The sequence below is a fragment of the Gymnogyps californianus genome, chromosome 1 (genome assembly GCF_018139145.2).
Source record: "Gymnogyps californianus isolate 813 chromosome 1, ASM1813914v2, whole genome shotgun sequence".
NCBI lineage: Eukaryota > Metazoa > Chordata > Aves > Accipitriformes > Cathartidae > Gymnogyps > Gymnogyps californianus.
Genome location: NC_059471.1, coordinates 88,512,508 through 88,530,572, shown reverse-complemented (window position 1 = coordinate 88,530,572; position 18,065 = coordinate 88,512,508). Strand labels below are relative to the sequence as shown.

The following is an 18,065-nucleotide window of genomic DNA, read 5'->3' as shown; positions in this document are numbered from 1 at the left end:
TTAGGAAAAACAGATTAATAAGGTATATAACCGGGCAAACTGAGGTCTCAGAGAAGAATAAAAGGAGGGTGTAGTAATGGGACAACCCTACTACTTCCACAATTACCTTGCAGGCAGCAAAAGGACACCCTGCTGCAGAGATGTAAGCCTGGCCAGATTTGGTGCGACTTGTTCACGGTCAATTTTGTGTTAAGCTGGAAGAGCTGAGTTACTGTAATACTTTCCTCGAATAATCCTCCAAAGGCCCCACCAACAGCCCTGCTCTCTAATCCTGTCTCTTCTCTTATCTCCCACATTACTAGTGCCATACTCTCCTGCTAGCTCCAGTTCTCATTAAACCCTTCCAGGAGGCAGTAACTATCAAAATCAGCAGAAAATTATGCCAGCAAAATAAAGCTGGATAGCCTTTTACCACGTTAGTAAAATTCAGTTTACTGAAGAGTCTGATGAATTCAAACAGAATTTGAATTCTTACTGTTCAGAAACAATTCTGGTAGGTTATTCCAGAGCTTCTCTGCACCCCCAACTATCCTGCCTAATTTATTCATGAATTAAAATTTATAAATTTGTTCTTTTGCTAAAACTGTCCTTTAAATAGCTTTCTTGCTGCTCATCCCCTTTTAATGTTTTTAGAGAGCAAAAAGGTCTTTTTATTCTTCACTTTACTAGGCTAAAAAAAAATTAAAGCTCTTTCATAGTTATCTCTGGTATAACTGATTCTCCTTTTGTCTCATCCTTCTAATTACCATCTTTTGTACCTGTTGTCGCTTGAGTTAATCTTTCCTCATCAGGGTGATCAAATGTGGTAATATTCTAGGTAAGATCTGAACATTGCCTTCGTGCTGCTACTTCCCTATTCCTGCTAGGGATCACTGCTGTGTTACACCCAAGGACCCCAGATGCACTGTAGTCATGTGTCCAGACAACACAGTTGGGTCTTTCACCCCGAGCTCTGTGTAAACTCAGTAAAAATTTGATAAGCTTTGAACTAACATCAGAAATAATGGTTCAAATACTTCCTGCATATGGTTTACCTTGATTTTTAAAAGCCATCTTTGAAGGTTAAACTACATTACTCCATTACCTCACTCACACTATTCTTCCTTAGCACACCATGGAACAGGTGGAGGTTTCCCAAGATTCTGTTAGCAGATCTGTGTCTTTTCAAAGGCCTTTCCCCCTCCCTCCATTCCTGGAGTACAAGTGTTTGTATCCTCTCTTTTAATGAAGAACTGATTTCCCTGAGTTTCCTCCCTCATTCCTGAAAAGGTCTTTGAACAGTGAGCTATTACAAACTTGTTATTTACCTATTGTTAAATTCATTCCTTTCTGATCCCCATATGTAACAACTAAGTTATAATCAACTATGCAAGAGAAATAATACTGAGAAAACTGAAAAAGCTAAATTTGCATCAGTTTTGAGAGAGAAAATAAGCTAAAACAAAAAAAAGTTTGACAAAATACTAATGACACATGCATTTTCCCTGAATGATGTAAATAATGCACTAAGCTACATGTTGATGAAAAGATGTCATGTCTGGCATGACTTTGCCATTTGAGAAACACTGCTCACATTTTCACTTTCACAACTTAAACTTTCAGAAGTACTCTAGCTTTGGATTAGATGACATCCTGAGGGTCTTTCCAACCTGAATTACCATATGAACTTGTTTTTATTTTCCCTTATTTACATATTGTTAAATTCCATTCTTCCTGCATTTTTACTTGCCATCCCATTTCCTGATCAACTATTCAGGAACAAATCCTACAAAGTCACAAGACTGCCAGCCTGGGAAAAGTTACAACTAATTCCACACCACCCAGTAATTACAATGAAAACCAGCTTTGCCAGACTAATGACGTTACTTCAAGAAACGGAAAAGTTTCTGAGCACTTCACTCGGAACAAATCTTTTCCTCTAACTTGCATGTTTGCCACCTTTCCCCACACAAACTCCCCACCTCTGCCGTCCCGCCCCCCCGCCAAAAGACAAATGCTCTATGTAGGTGAACAAGAAAGCTTTCTCACACTAGCAAACAAATCAGTCCAAATCCGCAACACTATCAGCAGTATCAACTCTTTTCCTGCAGACTTATGACAAATATTCTATTACTGTATGTGCAAATTTTCCATTATAGCAACATTTTGTTTTTCCAATGTTCTTTTAAGGATTTGTTGAGCAAACAGAACACAGCAAAATAACACTATAACACTATTGCCCATAACTGTAAGCCCAGAACAGCTTAAGTTTCAAGACTGGATGACAGTCCTCACAACTTGTTATGTCCTGTATAAATCCACTATGACAATCCATGCTCTGAACAGCACGCATTCTAAAAAGATAAATCTGCAAGGGTGAGAAGAAGGATGAGACATGCCAAGAGATAAAGTTCAATATGACACCTGGTCAAATGCAAAGGCAGTCTAATCCCAGTGTACTGACCTATCTGCTGGACAACACAATCTTTCATTTTAAACTTTGACACCATGAGCTGATACCTAGGCTTTAGGTATCAGAACTTCTATTTGTTCTGTATTCTCAAAAATAGCTCAGCAAGCAAGCAAGCGAGTCTGACATTCAACCCAGTTTCAAAGAAACTAATGAATGAGTATTTTCAAAAGCAGTAAGTTTAAACTTCTGGTGGAACAATCGCGTTGCAGATTTACTGTTCTTAAAGGAGCATGGATCTTTGGGAAGACACTGGGATGGCTTTTACAAGCAGGTACACTTACACATGTCAGGAGTTATATATCTGCATTTCAGCATGACCTCCCCCACTGGACAGTGTTTCAACAGACTTCTCACCTTACGAACCAGAACAACAGAAAACGACCAAATAGGATGCTTGTAGACAAACCTTGGATTTGAACTTCATAATCTTATACTTTGGTGAAATGCAGTCATTAAATTCCTTGAAAACACTCATTATAGTTACTGGAGTCTCCATCTCTTTGCCAATGGATAGGTCGATTTCCTTAAAAACAGAAGTCAGGTTTTACAAATTAACAAAAAATGCAGCAGACATGATCAATAAGTTGAATTTTGCTTTGCTATTATGAATCATGTATCTCTTCTTTAAGTGAAATCTACAATGCAATCAGCCAAGAAAACCCAAATTTAAAAAACATTATTTGAAACAGAGTGTTTAAAAAGCACTAAGTTTTCTAATAATACTTCGCGACAACTTTATTTCCTAAGCAGAAAATCCAAAGGTAACAATTTGTCTGCAGTTGTTAGTTAGGGTTGGGGGGAAGCAGTAACGCTCTACTGTGCATCTCACATGTGATACACCGTGTGTACATTGTACTTAACTTTACCACCTACATCAGACAACACTGGCTTCAACAGTTCCCATAAACACACTACTAGACTCATAACCTGCCATAAGCAGAATGAAAGGTACTTATGTTTGACATGCTCAAAGATATACTTACTGTTTCACGTGGCAGCAGATAAACAGTTCTCTCAATATTTTTCACTGTCACACAACAGCTGACATAGGTGTTTGCAGATTCAATCCAAACTTTGCCAAACAAAAATACCACACCTAAGGAAGAAGAGCAGAGCAAAGAATTCAATATGCAATTCTTAAATTAATCATTCTTAATGTTGCTTAAAGCAGCTTATTAGGTATTCTTGCGTAGAAACACAACTGTTTCTGGTTCAGGTCCTTGAACAACAAATCTTTCCGATGTATCAGCACATTCTAAATTGTTTTAAACACCAGCTTTACAAATAGATACCTGTATAGTTCTTCATGCTCCTACCTCCATCACTATAGTAACACCTTGACATGTGAAATTCAAAATGGCATCACACAGCCAGTCTCAGAATTCTGTTCTGATATTCCATTTCTACATACATTAGTTTGATAATTCATGGGGCGAGGGAGGAAGGAGAGAGAAGTCAGTGAAAGCTGAAGATAATCAGAATGCCTGTGCTGTCAATCCCTCCTGAAACGTGTTATCTACAATTTTTCATTCTTCAGCTAGACCAGTACAATTAAATCATTTTTCCTACACTTTAGTACCATGAGATCAAGACTCCATTACTAATAAAACCTGTAGAAATACATTCTGAAGACAACTGGAAGCTGATCAACTGTAAATGTTTTCAACTAACCATTTTTACCAAATGAGGACACTGAAAGATGTATGGCATCACAAGAAATCCTGGATGCTAAGAGAGCAGTTGTAACCAAGGTTACAACTTTCTAACCAAGGTTCAGAAAGCCTATATAGAGCAGGACTAGTGCAACTGACTTCACTGTGGACCACGTCATTATTGTACATGCACATCTCTGAGCCACAGAGAACTTGGCATTAGCACAAAATGCTGCAAACTGCTAATCAAGTGATGTTAAACTTTGAAATAACATAGAACAAAGCTAGCTGACTTTCACATACAGTTTGTGAATTACAAGTAAAATAAACTTCCAAGTACAATTCAAAAACTTGGCTTCACCTGAGTTCCCTTCAAACTCCAAATAATTTGGAATTTGATTACATGAAAGACACTCTTCCTACAGTACACTACTATTGATGAAATCAGAAATATCAGAGCTGAGACTGTCTCAGAAACAGTGTTTCACATAAAGAAGATTTTGGAACCTGCGTTTCTCCTTGGTCTGACAATGCACAAACAAGTCCTTGGTTAAGAGTTACAATTTATCTTTGCCACGCGATCTATCAGATATAAAGGCACCTTTCTTACTCCATTAGATCAAAGATAAATCAGTGAAGATGCACTAAGATGGATGATAGAGTTAGAGTGACAGGCTAAGAAAAATCATTTCTTGAGTGCATGGAATAGATGTGAACAAGACTACTTTTGTCAAGGACAGAGAATGCTGTGGTTTTGAAGATGAGAGCAAGGATACAAGCTTCAGCTGCACAAAGTATCTTAGGGATTTTAATAAAGAGGCAATCTTCAAGATTTAGACAGTTTGAATAAAAGGATCTAGAAAGAGCTCAAATTACAGATCTAAGTGACAGGGAAGATGAAGTTCTTGTCCCCAGCAAATTTTTTTTTTTTTTCTTTAAAAGGGATAAAAAAACTCAGCTAGGTTTGTATCATACAGAAAGATGAAACTATGGGCGAGACCACAAAACAGTAGTTGGTCGCTTGAACAGCTGGCAATATTAAGAGCATGGAGAAGTTAACCTGTCAGAGGCACACGTATAAGCACGTGAGGTAGAAAGAAGGATGCATGAGCCAGTCAAAGACAGGGTAAAAGGCTGCCTAGATTGCAAAGACAAACTTCAATCAGCTCTAGCATGGACAAATAAGTGGTCTCAATCCCCAGATTTCACAGAATCAGAGTAATGTAGGATGGAAGGAACCTTTGGAGGTCACCTAGTCAAACATACACACACACACACACCACCCCCACCCCCCCCCCACACACACAATAAAAGCAGGGCTAACTTCAAGGAGTTTTCAGAGACATTTCATATGTTAAACCAAGAAATGAGAGAAGAGATATCGGGCCCTATCCCCTGTAAGCCTGATTATGGAAAGAAGAAAAAACTAAAAATGGGAGTAAAGCTTATAAAATACAAAGTCTGTGAAAAGAAAGATCATGCTACCAATGAACCAAAAGGCAAGCAAAGTCAAGAGACAGTGAAAATGTCTTGCAGAGGGGAAAGAAAGGGCAGTTTTTATTCGTTATTTCTTTATAATGTTAATAGGATTACAATTCTCAAGTTCTCTGCCTAAGATAGTAAAGGCAGTTATGAAAAGTAAGCCTCCAAAAAATCATTACGTTTGAAAGAGTCTTATGATTATGCTATAGTATTTACTCTTCAGGCAATGCATTTGACATCACAGCAAATGAGGCATAAACAAAGATCACGAACTTGTTAAACAAAAAGCGGTATCAAAATTTTCCGTTCTACATTACTAATTGAAAACAGGTGCAGTCTTTATTATTCAATCCTGAAAAAGTCATAATGAGAAAAGAACACTCCTTGCATGCGAGGAACAGAAATCCTTTCATAATTATGTTCCATTCAGCAACCACTGACTTAGAAGACAAAAAAAAGGAAAAAGAACAATAGTGGGGTCTTTAAAAGTAGCAATTTTATATTAAAGCCATTGATTTCATCAAGATATCTATGATTATTACCACTCCCATCACCAAGCTGTTCAGCCCAGCACAGTCTCATATTTAAGTTTGGCATCCCAACTCACAACAAAAGGTGTAACAAAGAAACATATCTGACTCAATGCTTACAGCATCAACCCAAAAAACCTTCAACAACATATGGAAGAACCTTCCGGTACACCTACATGAAGCACAAATTAGAAACCCAAGATCCTAAAGCTGCTGATGAAATGAGAGGACGGATGGGAAGTGCTTAGAACGGATGTGCACACAACTTCTTTTGTCAGGGCTGAGATCAGAATGCCGCAGTTTTGAAGACAATGAGAGCTAGGATTCACACTTCAACTGCACAAAGTATCTTAAGGATGTTAATCCAAAGACAATCTTCAATATTTAGACAGTTTGAATACAGGGATCTAGATAGACCTTGTATTTTTCAGGCCACCTTCCTCCCTTGATAGACATACCTTTCCTTCATATAAAATCGTGCAACTACTGTTGTACAGGCTGTCTAATAATCCACCAGAATTTTAAGTTACATTTCCAGACACAAGAAGAAAGCATGCTCAATTGTTGCACCACTGAGTAAGAAATCAACAACATCAGCTTATTCCTGGAGTGTACAGGGTTTTAAGGCAGCCAATGGGTCACCAACATTGAGAAGTGCTAGTAGCTCCCTTTGTACCTCCCTACTACTATACTAGACCAAGAGATGACATTCTTACTTTTCCCAGTCATAGTGCTCTGCACTGAGGACAGAGGTGCAGAAAAACAAGAGATGAATGTACAAGTTTGTCGTGGTTTAACCCCAGCCAGCAACTAAGCACCACGCAGCCGCTCACCCCTCCCCGCTCCCAGTGGGATGGGCAGAAGGATCGGGAAAAAAAGTAAAACTCGTGGGTTGAGGTAAGAACAGTTTAATAACTAAAGTAAAATAAAATATAATACTAACAATAATAATAATAAAATAATAATAATAGTAATGAAAAGGAATATAACAAAAAAAAGGGAAAAAAAAAAAAGAAATAAAGCTCAAGGAAAAAAAAACAGTGAGGCACAATGCAATTGCTCACCACCCACTGAATGATGCCCCAGCAGCGATCTGCCCCTCCTGGCCAACTCCCCCCAGTTTATGTACTGGGCGTGATGTTCTATGGTATGGAATATCCCTCTGGCTAGTTCAGGTCAGCTGCCCCGGCTCTGCTCCCTCCCAGCTTCTTGCACCCCTGCTTGCTGGCAGAGCATGGGAAACTGAAAAATCCTTAACTTAGGATAAGCGCTACTTAGCAACAACTAAAACACCAGAGTGTTATCAACATTATTCTCACACTAAATCCAAAACACAGCACTGTACCAGCTACTAGGAAGAAAACTAACTCTAAACCAGGACAAAGTAACAGAGCACAGAGAGACAAGGTATCTAGACATAATTTAGGCAAGTCTGAAAATCCCAATTACATAAGAAGAATCAGAATGGCATTTTCTGCCTTTAACTGAACAGTTACCTGGCTGACTGTACTGATCTTCATAAGCATCCAGCCAATAAAATCTTAAGACTTGATCATCATTTTCCCCATTCACAAGTGGAAGGAGATTGGGGTCCAGCTGAACTTCTGCCACTACTGTATCAGCTTCATCCTCATCAATTCTGTCCCAACATGAGATACCTGGGAGAGAACAACTTCTGCAGGTTTTGCAGAAGAAGAAAGAAACAAGAAGTAAATTTGTGCCTTTGCTATAACCACCACTGTTTTGCTTTTTTTCAGCCCTATATTCTCACACCATTTGTTGCTCTTTCCACTACCAAGCAACATTCCCAACAAGCTGGGTTTCCTCAGATTTCTTCTGAAAAGAAGGATGGAGTGACAAAGAGAGAAACCCATGTACAAGTACGGTTCTCAGTACACAACACACAGGCTTTAAAAATAATTCACCTGGTATTTCAGCCTTGGTCATTCAAGCCTTTACATAACAAATATATCCATCCATCTGTACAAGTTGCTCACTGGGAACAACAGATTATTTCAATAAAACTACCTTTTCAGTCATTAAATGTTTAAGTCTTTTTGATCATTCAAATATTTTACAGTTTAAAGTTATGGAAGCATATGATGCAAGATTCTTCCAAACAATCAAAAAAACAGGGAAAAAAAAACTTTTTCCTATTTCCAAAGACATAGCTGTTCACCATGTGAAATTACTTTTAGCGACAATACTTTTAACTACAACTAACATTATGAAATACCTTCATAGTTGCTTAGAATAAGCATCATTAGCAATTCCTCATTTTTGCTTATTGGCATCAAAGTTCATTCTTCAACACCCACATTGAGTCACCTCAATGTACTGAAATACGTGTTCTGTTGTCATGTGCTAAATCCAAAAAAACATCAAGTATTTTTCAATTAAGTAGCTCTCAGCATGTTCAACATTACCATTTTAACATCACTACAAAAAAAAACCCATCACATAGGATTATCATCATTCTGTCTGTATCACAATTATCCCATTGGCAAAGACAAATATGAAGACAAATCTAAGGCTTATTGGTGGAAGGAAAAAAAAAAAAGAAAAAGAGATTCTTACAAGACAGATGTCTCTTTCTTCTCTGATTCCAGCTGCTCTGTCTCTTTCTTTTCAATTTCCTTGTCTCTCTTCAAGCTTTCAGCTGTCTCAGGTACAGTTTCCACATGCTCTGCTTCCATAGGTTCATCAAAGTCCTCCTCATCAAAATCCATCATTCCCTGATCATCATCTGGAAGTGCTGCACATAGAACTAAAGGCTTGAGTCATTAAAATGACACACTGTATACTACAGCAGTATGCATAGATAGCATACTATATGCATGAACATAGTATACAGTATTAATATACAAACAAAATATCACATTTAAGCTATCTAAGCATCTAACTAGTATAAACTAAGAAGTGTTTTAACACTAATATGCCATATTTAAAGAGCTTCCAGAACTGTGTTTTGATTTCTTTTTGATACCTTCAATAGCTTTCTCTTCTATTGTCTTCACTATTCCCCCATTTTCTGTAGCTTTTTGCACGTACTTGGTATCCTCATTTTCAGAGACTATGACAGATTTTGCTGTGTAATTGGGATGTTTAGGATGAAATGAAGCTGGAGGAAGAGCTTCCTTTCTGAGATGAGCAGGAGCTTTCTTTGATATATGGGTGATTACCTGAAAGACATTTTAGCCATGAGTTAAAAAAAATTCTCTTAAGAACAAAAAAGGGGAAAAAAAGAACCTAGCACTTGCTATTTGCAGAACTAGTAACCAGGGCTACAGGAAAAGCTCCACGTATTTTGCAGAATGATAGCTAAAACTCCTGAAAAGTAAACTTTAAATTCTATAGTATCATTTCTGCTGTGATGTGTTTCTACTATAATTTTAAAAAGCAGTTTACAACAGGCCATGGTTGACATTTAATTAAGTTTGTGGTTACTTTCACTATTTTTCCCACGTAGCACTACTCCATTCCTAAAGTAAAACCTCTGTGTCAACTGAGTATGTGACAATATATGTCAGGCAGCAACACAGCCTGGAACAACCGGGGAAGGCCAATATGGCAGTTTACACCTGTTTACATCAGTAATGAGTTCAAGATGTCTACAGGACACCATGGGTCTAGAGAACAGAGTGCTTCTCCACTGGATTTCTTCATGCTACAGACATAACAGGGAGAGTGAAGAAAACAAAGAAACCCCATTTCAGCATGCTCTGCAAGCCTAAACTCTGAGGCAATAACCACATAGTTCGTTTTTCAGACAGGATACCACTACAGCAGCAGCTACAGAACCTCTTCTCATGGAAGATGTGTATGAAGTGGCCTCCACCACGACCAACAACAGGTCTCTGCATCTACTGGCCCTTAACCTGCGGCAAGGTCCAAAACCTTCGTCTTTGGGAAAAGCTGTGATTTACAGACACAGAATTTAGAGTTGCACGCAATCATTTCTAGGGTTTTAATCTCAGTACAGCTACTTCTACTGTGGCCAACACCAAACTCAGCCCTTCACTCACTTTAAACAGAAAGCAAACATTATTTAATCTACCTTCACCAACAATTTTTTGCTAGCTCAAACAAATTAATTTATTCATACTTGTATTCCTGCTTGTCTCCTGAAGTAGAAAGCATCACTGCTATCTTGCTTTTTATGCCCATTTATTTTCTAAGGCTGCACTCTTCATCCTCTTCATCTGTTTCATTGTCTAAAATCTCCAGTTCCTCCTCCTAGGACCACAGAAGCTATCATCTGACCAGCCTGTCTGGGAATTAATTTCCTTCTCAATGTTTCCTACTAAAAGTGACCACTGTTTTGCACCATAAAGACAAAGATCCTCTCTTATTGTATCTCCCCCTTTTTTCAACTACTTCTAGGCTCTAACACAACTGTTGAAATGAGTGCCACTGGTGATTATTTTCAACATAAGAGTTGATGTCACTATTGCACAAGGTTTCACAAATCAGATTTACCTACTCTACTCCATTTGCCCTCTACAGACTCTTACCAAATATCTCATTGTATTTCCAGCTATAAAGTCCTTCTCATTTACCAGAACTTTTAACAAAATGCTAGCCTTCCATCCTTAGCAGCCCATCCCTCCTTTCACTCCAAAATCTTCCACTAGGGTAAACTTCTATCCTTAGCTTCAATTTTCCATTTGCTTTCCATTTCTCCAGAAGATCCGTTTATCCTTTTCTACGCTTCCCATCATCCTTTCCTTGCCACAAGGGTCTTTTCTACTCTTAGGAAAAAGGAGACAAAGCAGAAGCTCACCTTCATGTGATGCACCTAACATTACAGAAACAGTTTCACCTGTCAAATGTAACAGCTATATACTACTACTATACTAAAGATACAGAAAGAGTTGTATTCTGTTTGTGTATTAACATGGAAGGGGAAGATGAAAAATGCATGAAGTTACACAGTAACATTGCTAAGGAAGCTAATGAGAAAGGCAATTTCTAGAAGCAGAAATAAAAGACAACAGTATTCAAATCAACCAAAATACAGATTAATACTTATTAATGAGAACTTTTTTGATTTTCTTCCTGTACCTTAGGAGTTTGGGACTGCACAGAGAAAGGATTCAGTGGTACTCCAGCAGATCTTTTCCTTTTCAGCATTATAATTGGTGGTGGACTTATTTGAACAGTCTGAATATTGAAAGAAAAGAGAAAGTGACAAAATGAAGAGGTATTGTTTAGTGTTTTCTTTTGCCTTGGTTAGTAACATTTTCCATCAAAGAGAAAGAAGGCCACCAGTATTTCTCATTTGCCAAGAAAACACACCTCCTGCTATACAACTCAGCCACATAAAAAGGAAAAGTTATCTGAGCAATCAGCCCATGAAGACAGACACTAGATTTTTTTGGTAAACAGTTTGAAAGAAAAACTGTCATCAATAAGTGAAACAGTTTTCAAATAGTGGGCATTTCAATAGGTACCCGTGCCTTTAATGCACAAGTATCAGAATAACTGATGAGATGTTCTTCATGTCTGCTGAAACAGTAGTACTGAGCACACATGCCTTAAGAAAGGCAGAAGTTTCAGCACTGTCACACTACAGGAAAATCCATTTTAATTTATTTACGCATACATTTTATACTCATCCTTATCAACAGCTAATAACAAAAGAAATTTTAGAGAACAAAGCCAGAAAACCAATAGCTAACTACTATTTAAGTAAATAGAAGCCATCGTGTAATTATTAGCATTATTTCCCCTAATCAATGCTCCATAAAATTTGACAGCATTAAAATGCATTTACTTAATGATTTGAGGGTTTTTGATAGCCTAAGATATTATAACTCTCAATCAAATATCATAGGGAGGCGTAAAATATTAAGTGCACAAAACCAAGAAACAACTTTACATTGGAACATCTATACCCTCTTATTGCTCTGTAAAAACACATTATGCTTATTATGATACAACATATTTCAATTCAGTATCTCACCACTACAGCAGTTTCACGGTTTACATGTCAGAAATCCTTTCAGTTTTAAGAAATCCTGCTAAGGGGCACTAACTCAATGAAAAGTCATTAATGACGAGGAACAGCCTCATTTGAGACAGTCCAGCCCTGCTACAGCAGCCATCCTGCACTCCTAACTCAGAGGAAGTGTTAATCTGGTTCTCTGTAGCAAACTGTGGAAAGCAGGAGGAGGCAGACAGAAGTTCAGGCCACGTCATCTGCTGACAGTCCTCCCTCAGCTCCTCTCATGAACCCAAACATGCCAGTTGGAAATATACTACAGTATACTGGCTGAAGCATGGTGATACACATATATGGTATACACGATTCAGTTGCAGGTAAGTCCTGTTTCACTCCAAGCTGACTAAAACCTAGAAGGCTACATTAGCACAGGCTCTACATCACATTAATATAAGCCACCTCTAATCAGGACATAGTAGTTTTGGCTTATCAAACCAACACAGTCATGCAATTTCTGCACGGTGGAGATGACAGGCAGACTGCACACATACATGGAATATACCAAGCAGATGTGCTATGGAAGAAATCAATCTTAGATGGTCTAGTTTTAGGAAGAACTTCATTTTCTTGTTATGTTCCACAGCAAGAAAAATGAATGGATTAATGTGTTTCAAGCAGTTTTTATTAATATACTTACTTCAGCATTAAGATCTTGAAGAATATCCCCCAGTAAATCATCCTTTGACAGGTCCACAGCTTTCTGTAGGAGAAGAGATTAGCCAAACAGTTCTTAGTTATATGTGCAAACCCAGTCAGGAGACCAGTAGCAAATGACTAAAGGGTTTCTACAAAACACACACAATGTTTTCAGGAATGCTCCATACGTAAGAGATTGTAATAGGAGTTTATGTCTTGCTAGACACAAGAAACTGAAATGAGCTCTTGCTTTATTCCACTCCCACTAAAACACTGCAAACAAGTTAGAAATCTTTAAATTCAAAAATGTAAAAACTTACATCTGTGTTTTTCTTCCCAGCACTGGCTATAAACATAGACTTAATTGTGTTTGGCTTTGACACCACAGATTTTTTCATGTTCTTTTTATCAACCGTAGATGTTTTGCCACCTTTTCCTACAGAAAAATATAAAATTGTGAATTCTACATCAGAAAAGCTCAATGTTTAAGGGTCCAGTTATTACCAGGAATAGATAGCTGAGGTAGTCTATTTCTTCCACCTTTACATTTCTTGCTGAAATGAAGACTAATCATCTTTCATTTGTTGCCAGCTTTGTAACGGCTGTCATGCACACACACAAAAAAGCAAAACCCTATCAGCACCCTATCTTTCCTAGTCACGTCAGAGATGATCTTTGCATACTCAAGTTCATACTCCAGAAAAAGGACCAAGATACTTTACATGGAAGCATCTCCAGAAAAAACACAAGTGTCCAGGAGTTTGACACTAGGCTTGGATTCTCAACATCAGACTCAATTTCTCAGTTTGCCACCAACTTCATAGAAGTTGGCAAAATCATTTGATCCCAGATCCTTAAAAGCATGCAAGTATTTTAGCGGCAAAAGAGACCAAGCATCCTTTAGACACCGGCTTTGGAAACCAAGATCATTCCTAGATGCATTTGTTCTGGAAGCGAATATATATCCCACAGAAGACTGTAAGCAAATTTGCCCCAGTAGCGCTGAAGTAGTTAGCAGTGATTTGACCTCAGTTTGTGGACCTCTATCTTCTGCATCACGGGGGCTAAACAAAATCCACAGTCACAGGTGCAGAACTACAGAGCTTCAAGTCACGTGTCATTTGGCCATATTCACCACATACTGATGCTAAGAAGTTGCCCGTTTTAGGTACCTTTTAAAAGCCACTGGAAGACATTTTACAGTGGTCATGTTCAACCTACCTTTCCTATTGGAAGCAAGAGCATCATCATCCAGATCTTCATCAAAGATTTCCCTTCCATCTTCTACATAACCTATCCCATCTGTAGAGAAACAAATTTTTAAAAATTTACATTATAAATTCTGTCTTCTGATATTTCTAAATATATTCATAATCAAAAGTTTTACGTATTTAAACACTTTTTCCCCTTTAATATAGAGCAAAAGTTAAAAATGCAAAAGTGTTAAAAACTACAGCACTCTCAGCTGTATCTTCTATTAGGCTAAATATATTATTACGTATTTAATTAGAAATTATCAATTACAGTACTTCTTTTTAAAGTTATATCACTGATAACTGGAACTAAAATTTCAAAAATAGTTCTTAATGAAAAAATATTTTCATTACCATCCTAATACACTACTATGAGAACAATGCAAAAGATTCATTTCGATATAAAAGCTTACCTTTTTCTTGTCTCCTAAAACAATTTGTAAAAATGTACTAACTATAACTTACCTCAAGTCATAAACATTATGAAGCCTAATTGAGTTATAACACTATAATCAAAATAACTCCGAAATTAATCTTAACTTACCATCATCAACAATCCAGTCATCATCCTGACGTTCTCTGACCATCTTGGAGTATTCTTCCTCATCTATTTCATCATAAACACCTGTGAACTCCTCAACCTACAGTTAAGGTATACTGAGGATTAACAGTTCCCATACCATTAGTTATTAATTTAGGTCATCAGTAAGAACATAAAAGTTCCCAAGAAATGCATGGTTTCCTACACTGTTACATTGTTCACAACTAGTAAGCACAGTTATTCATTCAGTTTAAGTTATCAATTTTTAAAATTATCACAGTATACTGAAACTCAAAATCTGCTGAAGCACTGGTAGAGATTTAATTTGAAACTGAGTTGCTTTATTGCTCATTTCACATTACAAAAAAAAAAAAAAACCCAAACCAAACCAAAACAAAAAATCCTAGCAATGGAGACTTCTGACCTTTGGCTCTAGTCTCAACACCAAGATGAGCTCAATGAAAAGGAAGGTGATTTGATGCGCCCAAGCATAATGCTGAAAATGCTCTTTTGTGCCTCAGAGTAAATTTGCATGTTAATGATCTACGCACTTCAGGCTTCTTTAGATTTATCCACCTCAATGTGGAAGTCACTTCCTGTTGGCTTTACAATTAATTGGACAGTACCAATGTTACACTGCCAGATTTCAGTTCTATCAGTTAAATACTTAAATTTTGGTTTCTTTGTGGAAATGTAGCATATCAATATTAATGGATTTCAGTCATGTAAAGCTTTGAAATTAATTTCAAGTTTAAAATCATTTGAAGTTAAAAAAAAAAAGTACTTCCTATCATAACATTAATTACACAATTAAATTTTAAAAGTTGGTCCTTCCCTGTGGGATAGTTATCAAGCAGTATCAAGCATGTTTGACTTGCAGTTAATAAAATTGTATTAGTTTTGAAAACAGAAAGAAACAAATAAATGATAGCAGAAAGCAGCAAAACAATTACAGTTACATTCTGAAAAACATACACCGTTAAAAAACAAAAGCTGATCTGACACGCAGATTTTGTTTTTCATAACTTTTAGATACGTATAAAGGGTAGTTAAGCATCTCAGCTCACATTCACTTTTTATTAAAAAGAAAAGATGAGGAACTTTCACCTCATATTTTATTTTTTCACCAGCTTTGGCTTTTTTCAGACGTTCCAGTGCTTCTTGCTGGCCTCTTCTAGACTTCTTCTCACGTCTAGAACGTGATGCCGCAAAACTTTCAGACTCATGCATAGCTGCAATTAATTAAAACCAAGAGAAATAAGTTTAGTAATGAGCTGCTGTTATCTTTGGTACTTAGTGTTCAGTGATGTATTAATAGATGGTTGCAGTTTTGCTTAAAATGAACAGAGACCTACTTGGCTAAAAGCACACAGATGGCTCTTGATAAGCCAATTCTGGAACTATACTGAAGGCATGATCTCAGATCAACACAGATCAAACAGACTTCGTGCCGGTTCACATTCAGCAAGAAGCTACCACCTAGATTTCCAAAGCACCTCCCAAATCTTATCAACCCTTATCTGAAAAGGATCCCCCCACTCTTTCCTTGGGAATTTCCAGCTTCTTTTATTTTGCACATCTCCATGACAACTCAGGAACCGACAGACTTAGAAAAGGCCTATATTGTTACAAAGCAGTAACGTTTTTTTAGGTGGTTTCACAATGTTTAAGAGTGCAGCTACACTGAGACGAACTAGTAATTTGTTGACAGCAGAAGACTGCTGCCCCACTTGCTCTTACACTTTCTTCCCTTCACAATGCTCCCCCCAGCAACGTGCTCTCCACTCCTCTTGACCTTCTTCTCTCTCTTGATTTTGGGGGGGACATTTATCTGACTGCAGAGAATGAATGGTCCCAGTCCAACTTATGAAAGCAGAAAACTAGCCCAGGAACAAGACTATGGGTTTTGTGTGATGAGCTGAATACCCCAGCTGCGGACAGAGGAGACCCAGGGCTAGTGCAAGTAGCCAGGCCAGGCCAGGCAGCCAGAGAAGGCAGCCGGTCCCTTCCTGGCGACAGCAGGAGGCCAAATTGTTAGTAGAGCTGCACCTAGGCAGTGTGGGTGAGACAAACAAGTAAGGATTTGTATTGCTAAGGGCTAGGATGGGCTAAAAAGAGCCATTTACACTGTCTGGTACCAGATGCGGAAGAACCACATAGATGTAACACTTTGGGTGTATTTATACAAGATTTTCTGTCAATTCTTTGCGTTTACTGTAAGCAAGCACCTAAGGCAACGTGCTCCTCCTGAGACAAACGTATTTTCACCCCCAGCTGAGACCACCCGCGCCTGCCGGTGCCCTCAGCAGTGAAACGCCAGCGCGTCCCCAGCCTACGAGTGCCCAAGCTGGCGGCCCGTGAGGAGGTAAGCTTGCAGCCTTTCCGCCCGGGATAACCCAGCCTCACCGCTGTGGGGAAATCGGCGCCGGCGCGGGGGAGCGGTGCGGGGCAGGGGGGGGGCTGCGGGGCCCGCGCCCGCCGCCGGGCACAAGCCGCCCCACTTGGCGTAAACACGCCCCGCCTGCCGGGAGAGGGTCCCCCCGCTCGGGCAGCGCTGCTACCGCCCCGCCAAGCCACCCCAAAGCCGGCGGGGGGGGGACACGCGGGAGGCAGGGGGCCCCCGCGCCCCGGTCAGCGCCGCTCAGCCCCGGCCCCCCGCGGGCGGGGGACCCTCTCGGGAGCGCTGCCCGCCCGCTCACCCCACCCCCCGCGCACGCGCGCTCCCGCACGCGCGAGGGCACCCGGTACGCGCGCGCTCTCCTCCTCCCCCACCTCCCCGCCGCCCCGTTGCCCCCCGCCTAAAACCGAAACGATGGCGGCAGCCGCCGCCCCGCCGCGGAGAGGGAGGCTGCCGCCCCGGGCGCCCGCGCGCCCTGTCCCCTCCGAGCGAGCGCCCCGCGGGCCTCACCGTCCCGGCTCTGAGCGCCCCTCTCGGCCATGGCGCCCGCGCGCTCCGCTCGCGCCAAGGCTCCCGAAAGTGGCGCGAGACGGGAGCCCCGCGAGCCGCCGCCGGGGCGACAGCCAATCAGCAGCCGCGGCGGCGCCGGGTCCGGCCGCCCCGCGCGGGGGCGGGCCCGGCGCCGCCGCTCGGGGCGGGGGACGAGCCGCGGCCGCCGGTGGGGCGGAGCGGGAGCGCGGGCGGCCGCGGGGCTGCGGAAAGGGGCCTCCGTCCGCTCCCCTCCCCGGAGCCGAGTGCGGGGAGGAGGCCCCGGGCGAGGCGGAGCTACTTCCTGGGCGAGGCCTGCGGCGCCTGTCGGCCCGGGCTCCGGCCGAGGCCTGGGCTGGCGCTGGCGGCTGCAGCCGCCTCAGGCGGTTTGTGGGGCCGTGCCAGGCCCGCTGCTAGAGCCGCGGCTTTGCAGGCGCTAGTTCATCCTAAGGGCCCGAGAGGGGTGTGAGGGCAGCAGCAGATGAGCGCCATCCCGCGAGTTGCATCTGAGGGATCTCCAGCAGGGCTCCCACCTGCTGCAAGGATGTAGGGGCCGTAAACCGTAGTGGTATGGTGCCTTAATTGGGGC

At 40.5% G+C, this 18,065-nt stretch overlaps 1 protein-coding gene across 5 annotated transcripts in view; it reads right to left on the bottom strand.

Annotated features, from left to right (window-relative positions):
- The window catches only part of POLA1 (DNA polymerase alpha 1, catalytic subunit), a 207,725-nt gene extending 190,236 nt beyond the window's left edge, over positions 1 to 17,489 (bottom strand). For 2 of the 5 annotated variants that reach the window (XM_050905538.1, XM_050905530.1), the window contains exons 1-11: positions 15,658 to 15,780; positions 14,554 to 14,650; positions 13,978 to 14,058; positions 13,077 to 13,192; positions 12,758 to 12,820; positions 11,181 to 11,279; positions 9,103 to 9,298; positions 8,694 to 8,883; positions 7,613 to 7,791; positions 3,436 to 3,548; positions 2,859 to 2,975 (exon numbers count right to left, since the gene is read on the bottom strand). In XM_050905538.1, coding sequence (XP_050761495.1) covers positions 2,859 to 2,975; positions 3,436 to 3,548; positions 7,613 to 7,791; positions 8,694 to 8,883; positions 9,103 to 9,298; positions 11,181 to 11,279; positions 12,758 to 12,820; positions 13,077 to 13,192; positions 13,978 to 14,058; positions 14,554 to 14,650; positions 15,658 to 15,780 — 1,374 coding nt within the window. Of the gene's footprint in view, positions 1 to 2,858; positions 2,976 to 3,435; positions 3,549 to 7,612; positions 7,792 to 8,693; positions 8,884 to 9,102; positions 9,299 to 11,180; positions 11,280 to 12,757; positions 12,821 to 13,076; positions 13,193 to 13,977; positions 14,059 to 14,553; positions 14,651 to 15,657; positions 15,783 to 17,458 lie in introns of those variants that run through there. The other 3 variants (XM_050905507.1, XM_050905517.1, XM_050905524.1) reach the window with 3 other exon arrangements.
- Between the last annotated feature and the right edge of the window lie 576 nt (positions 17,490 to 18,065).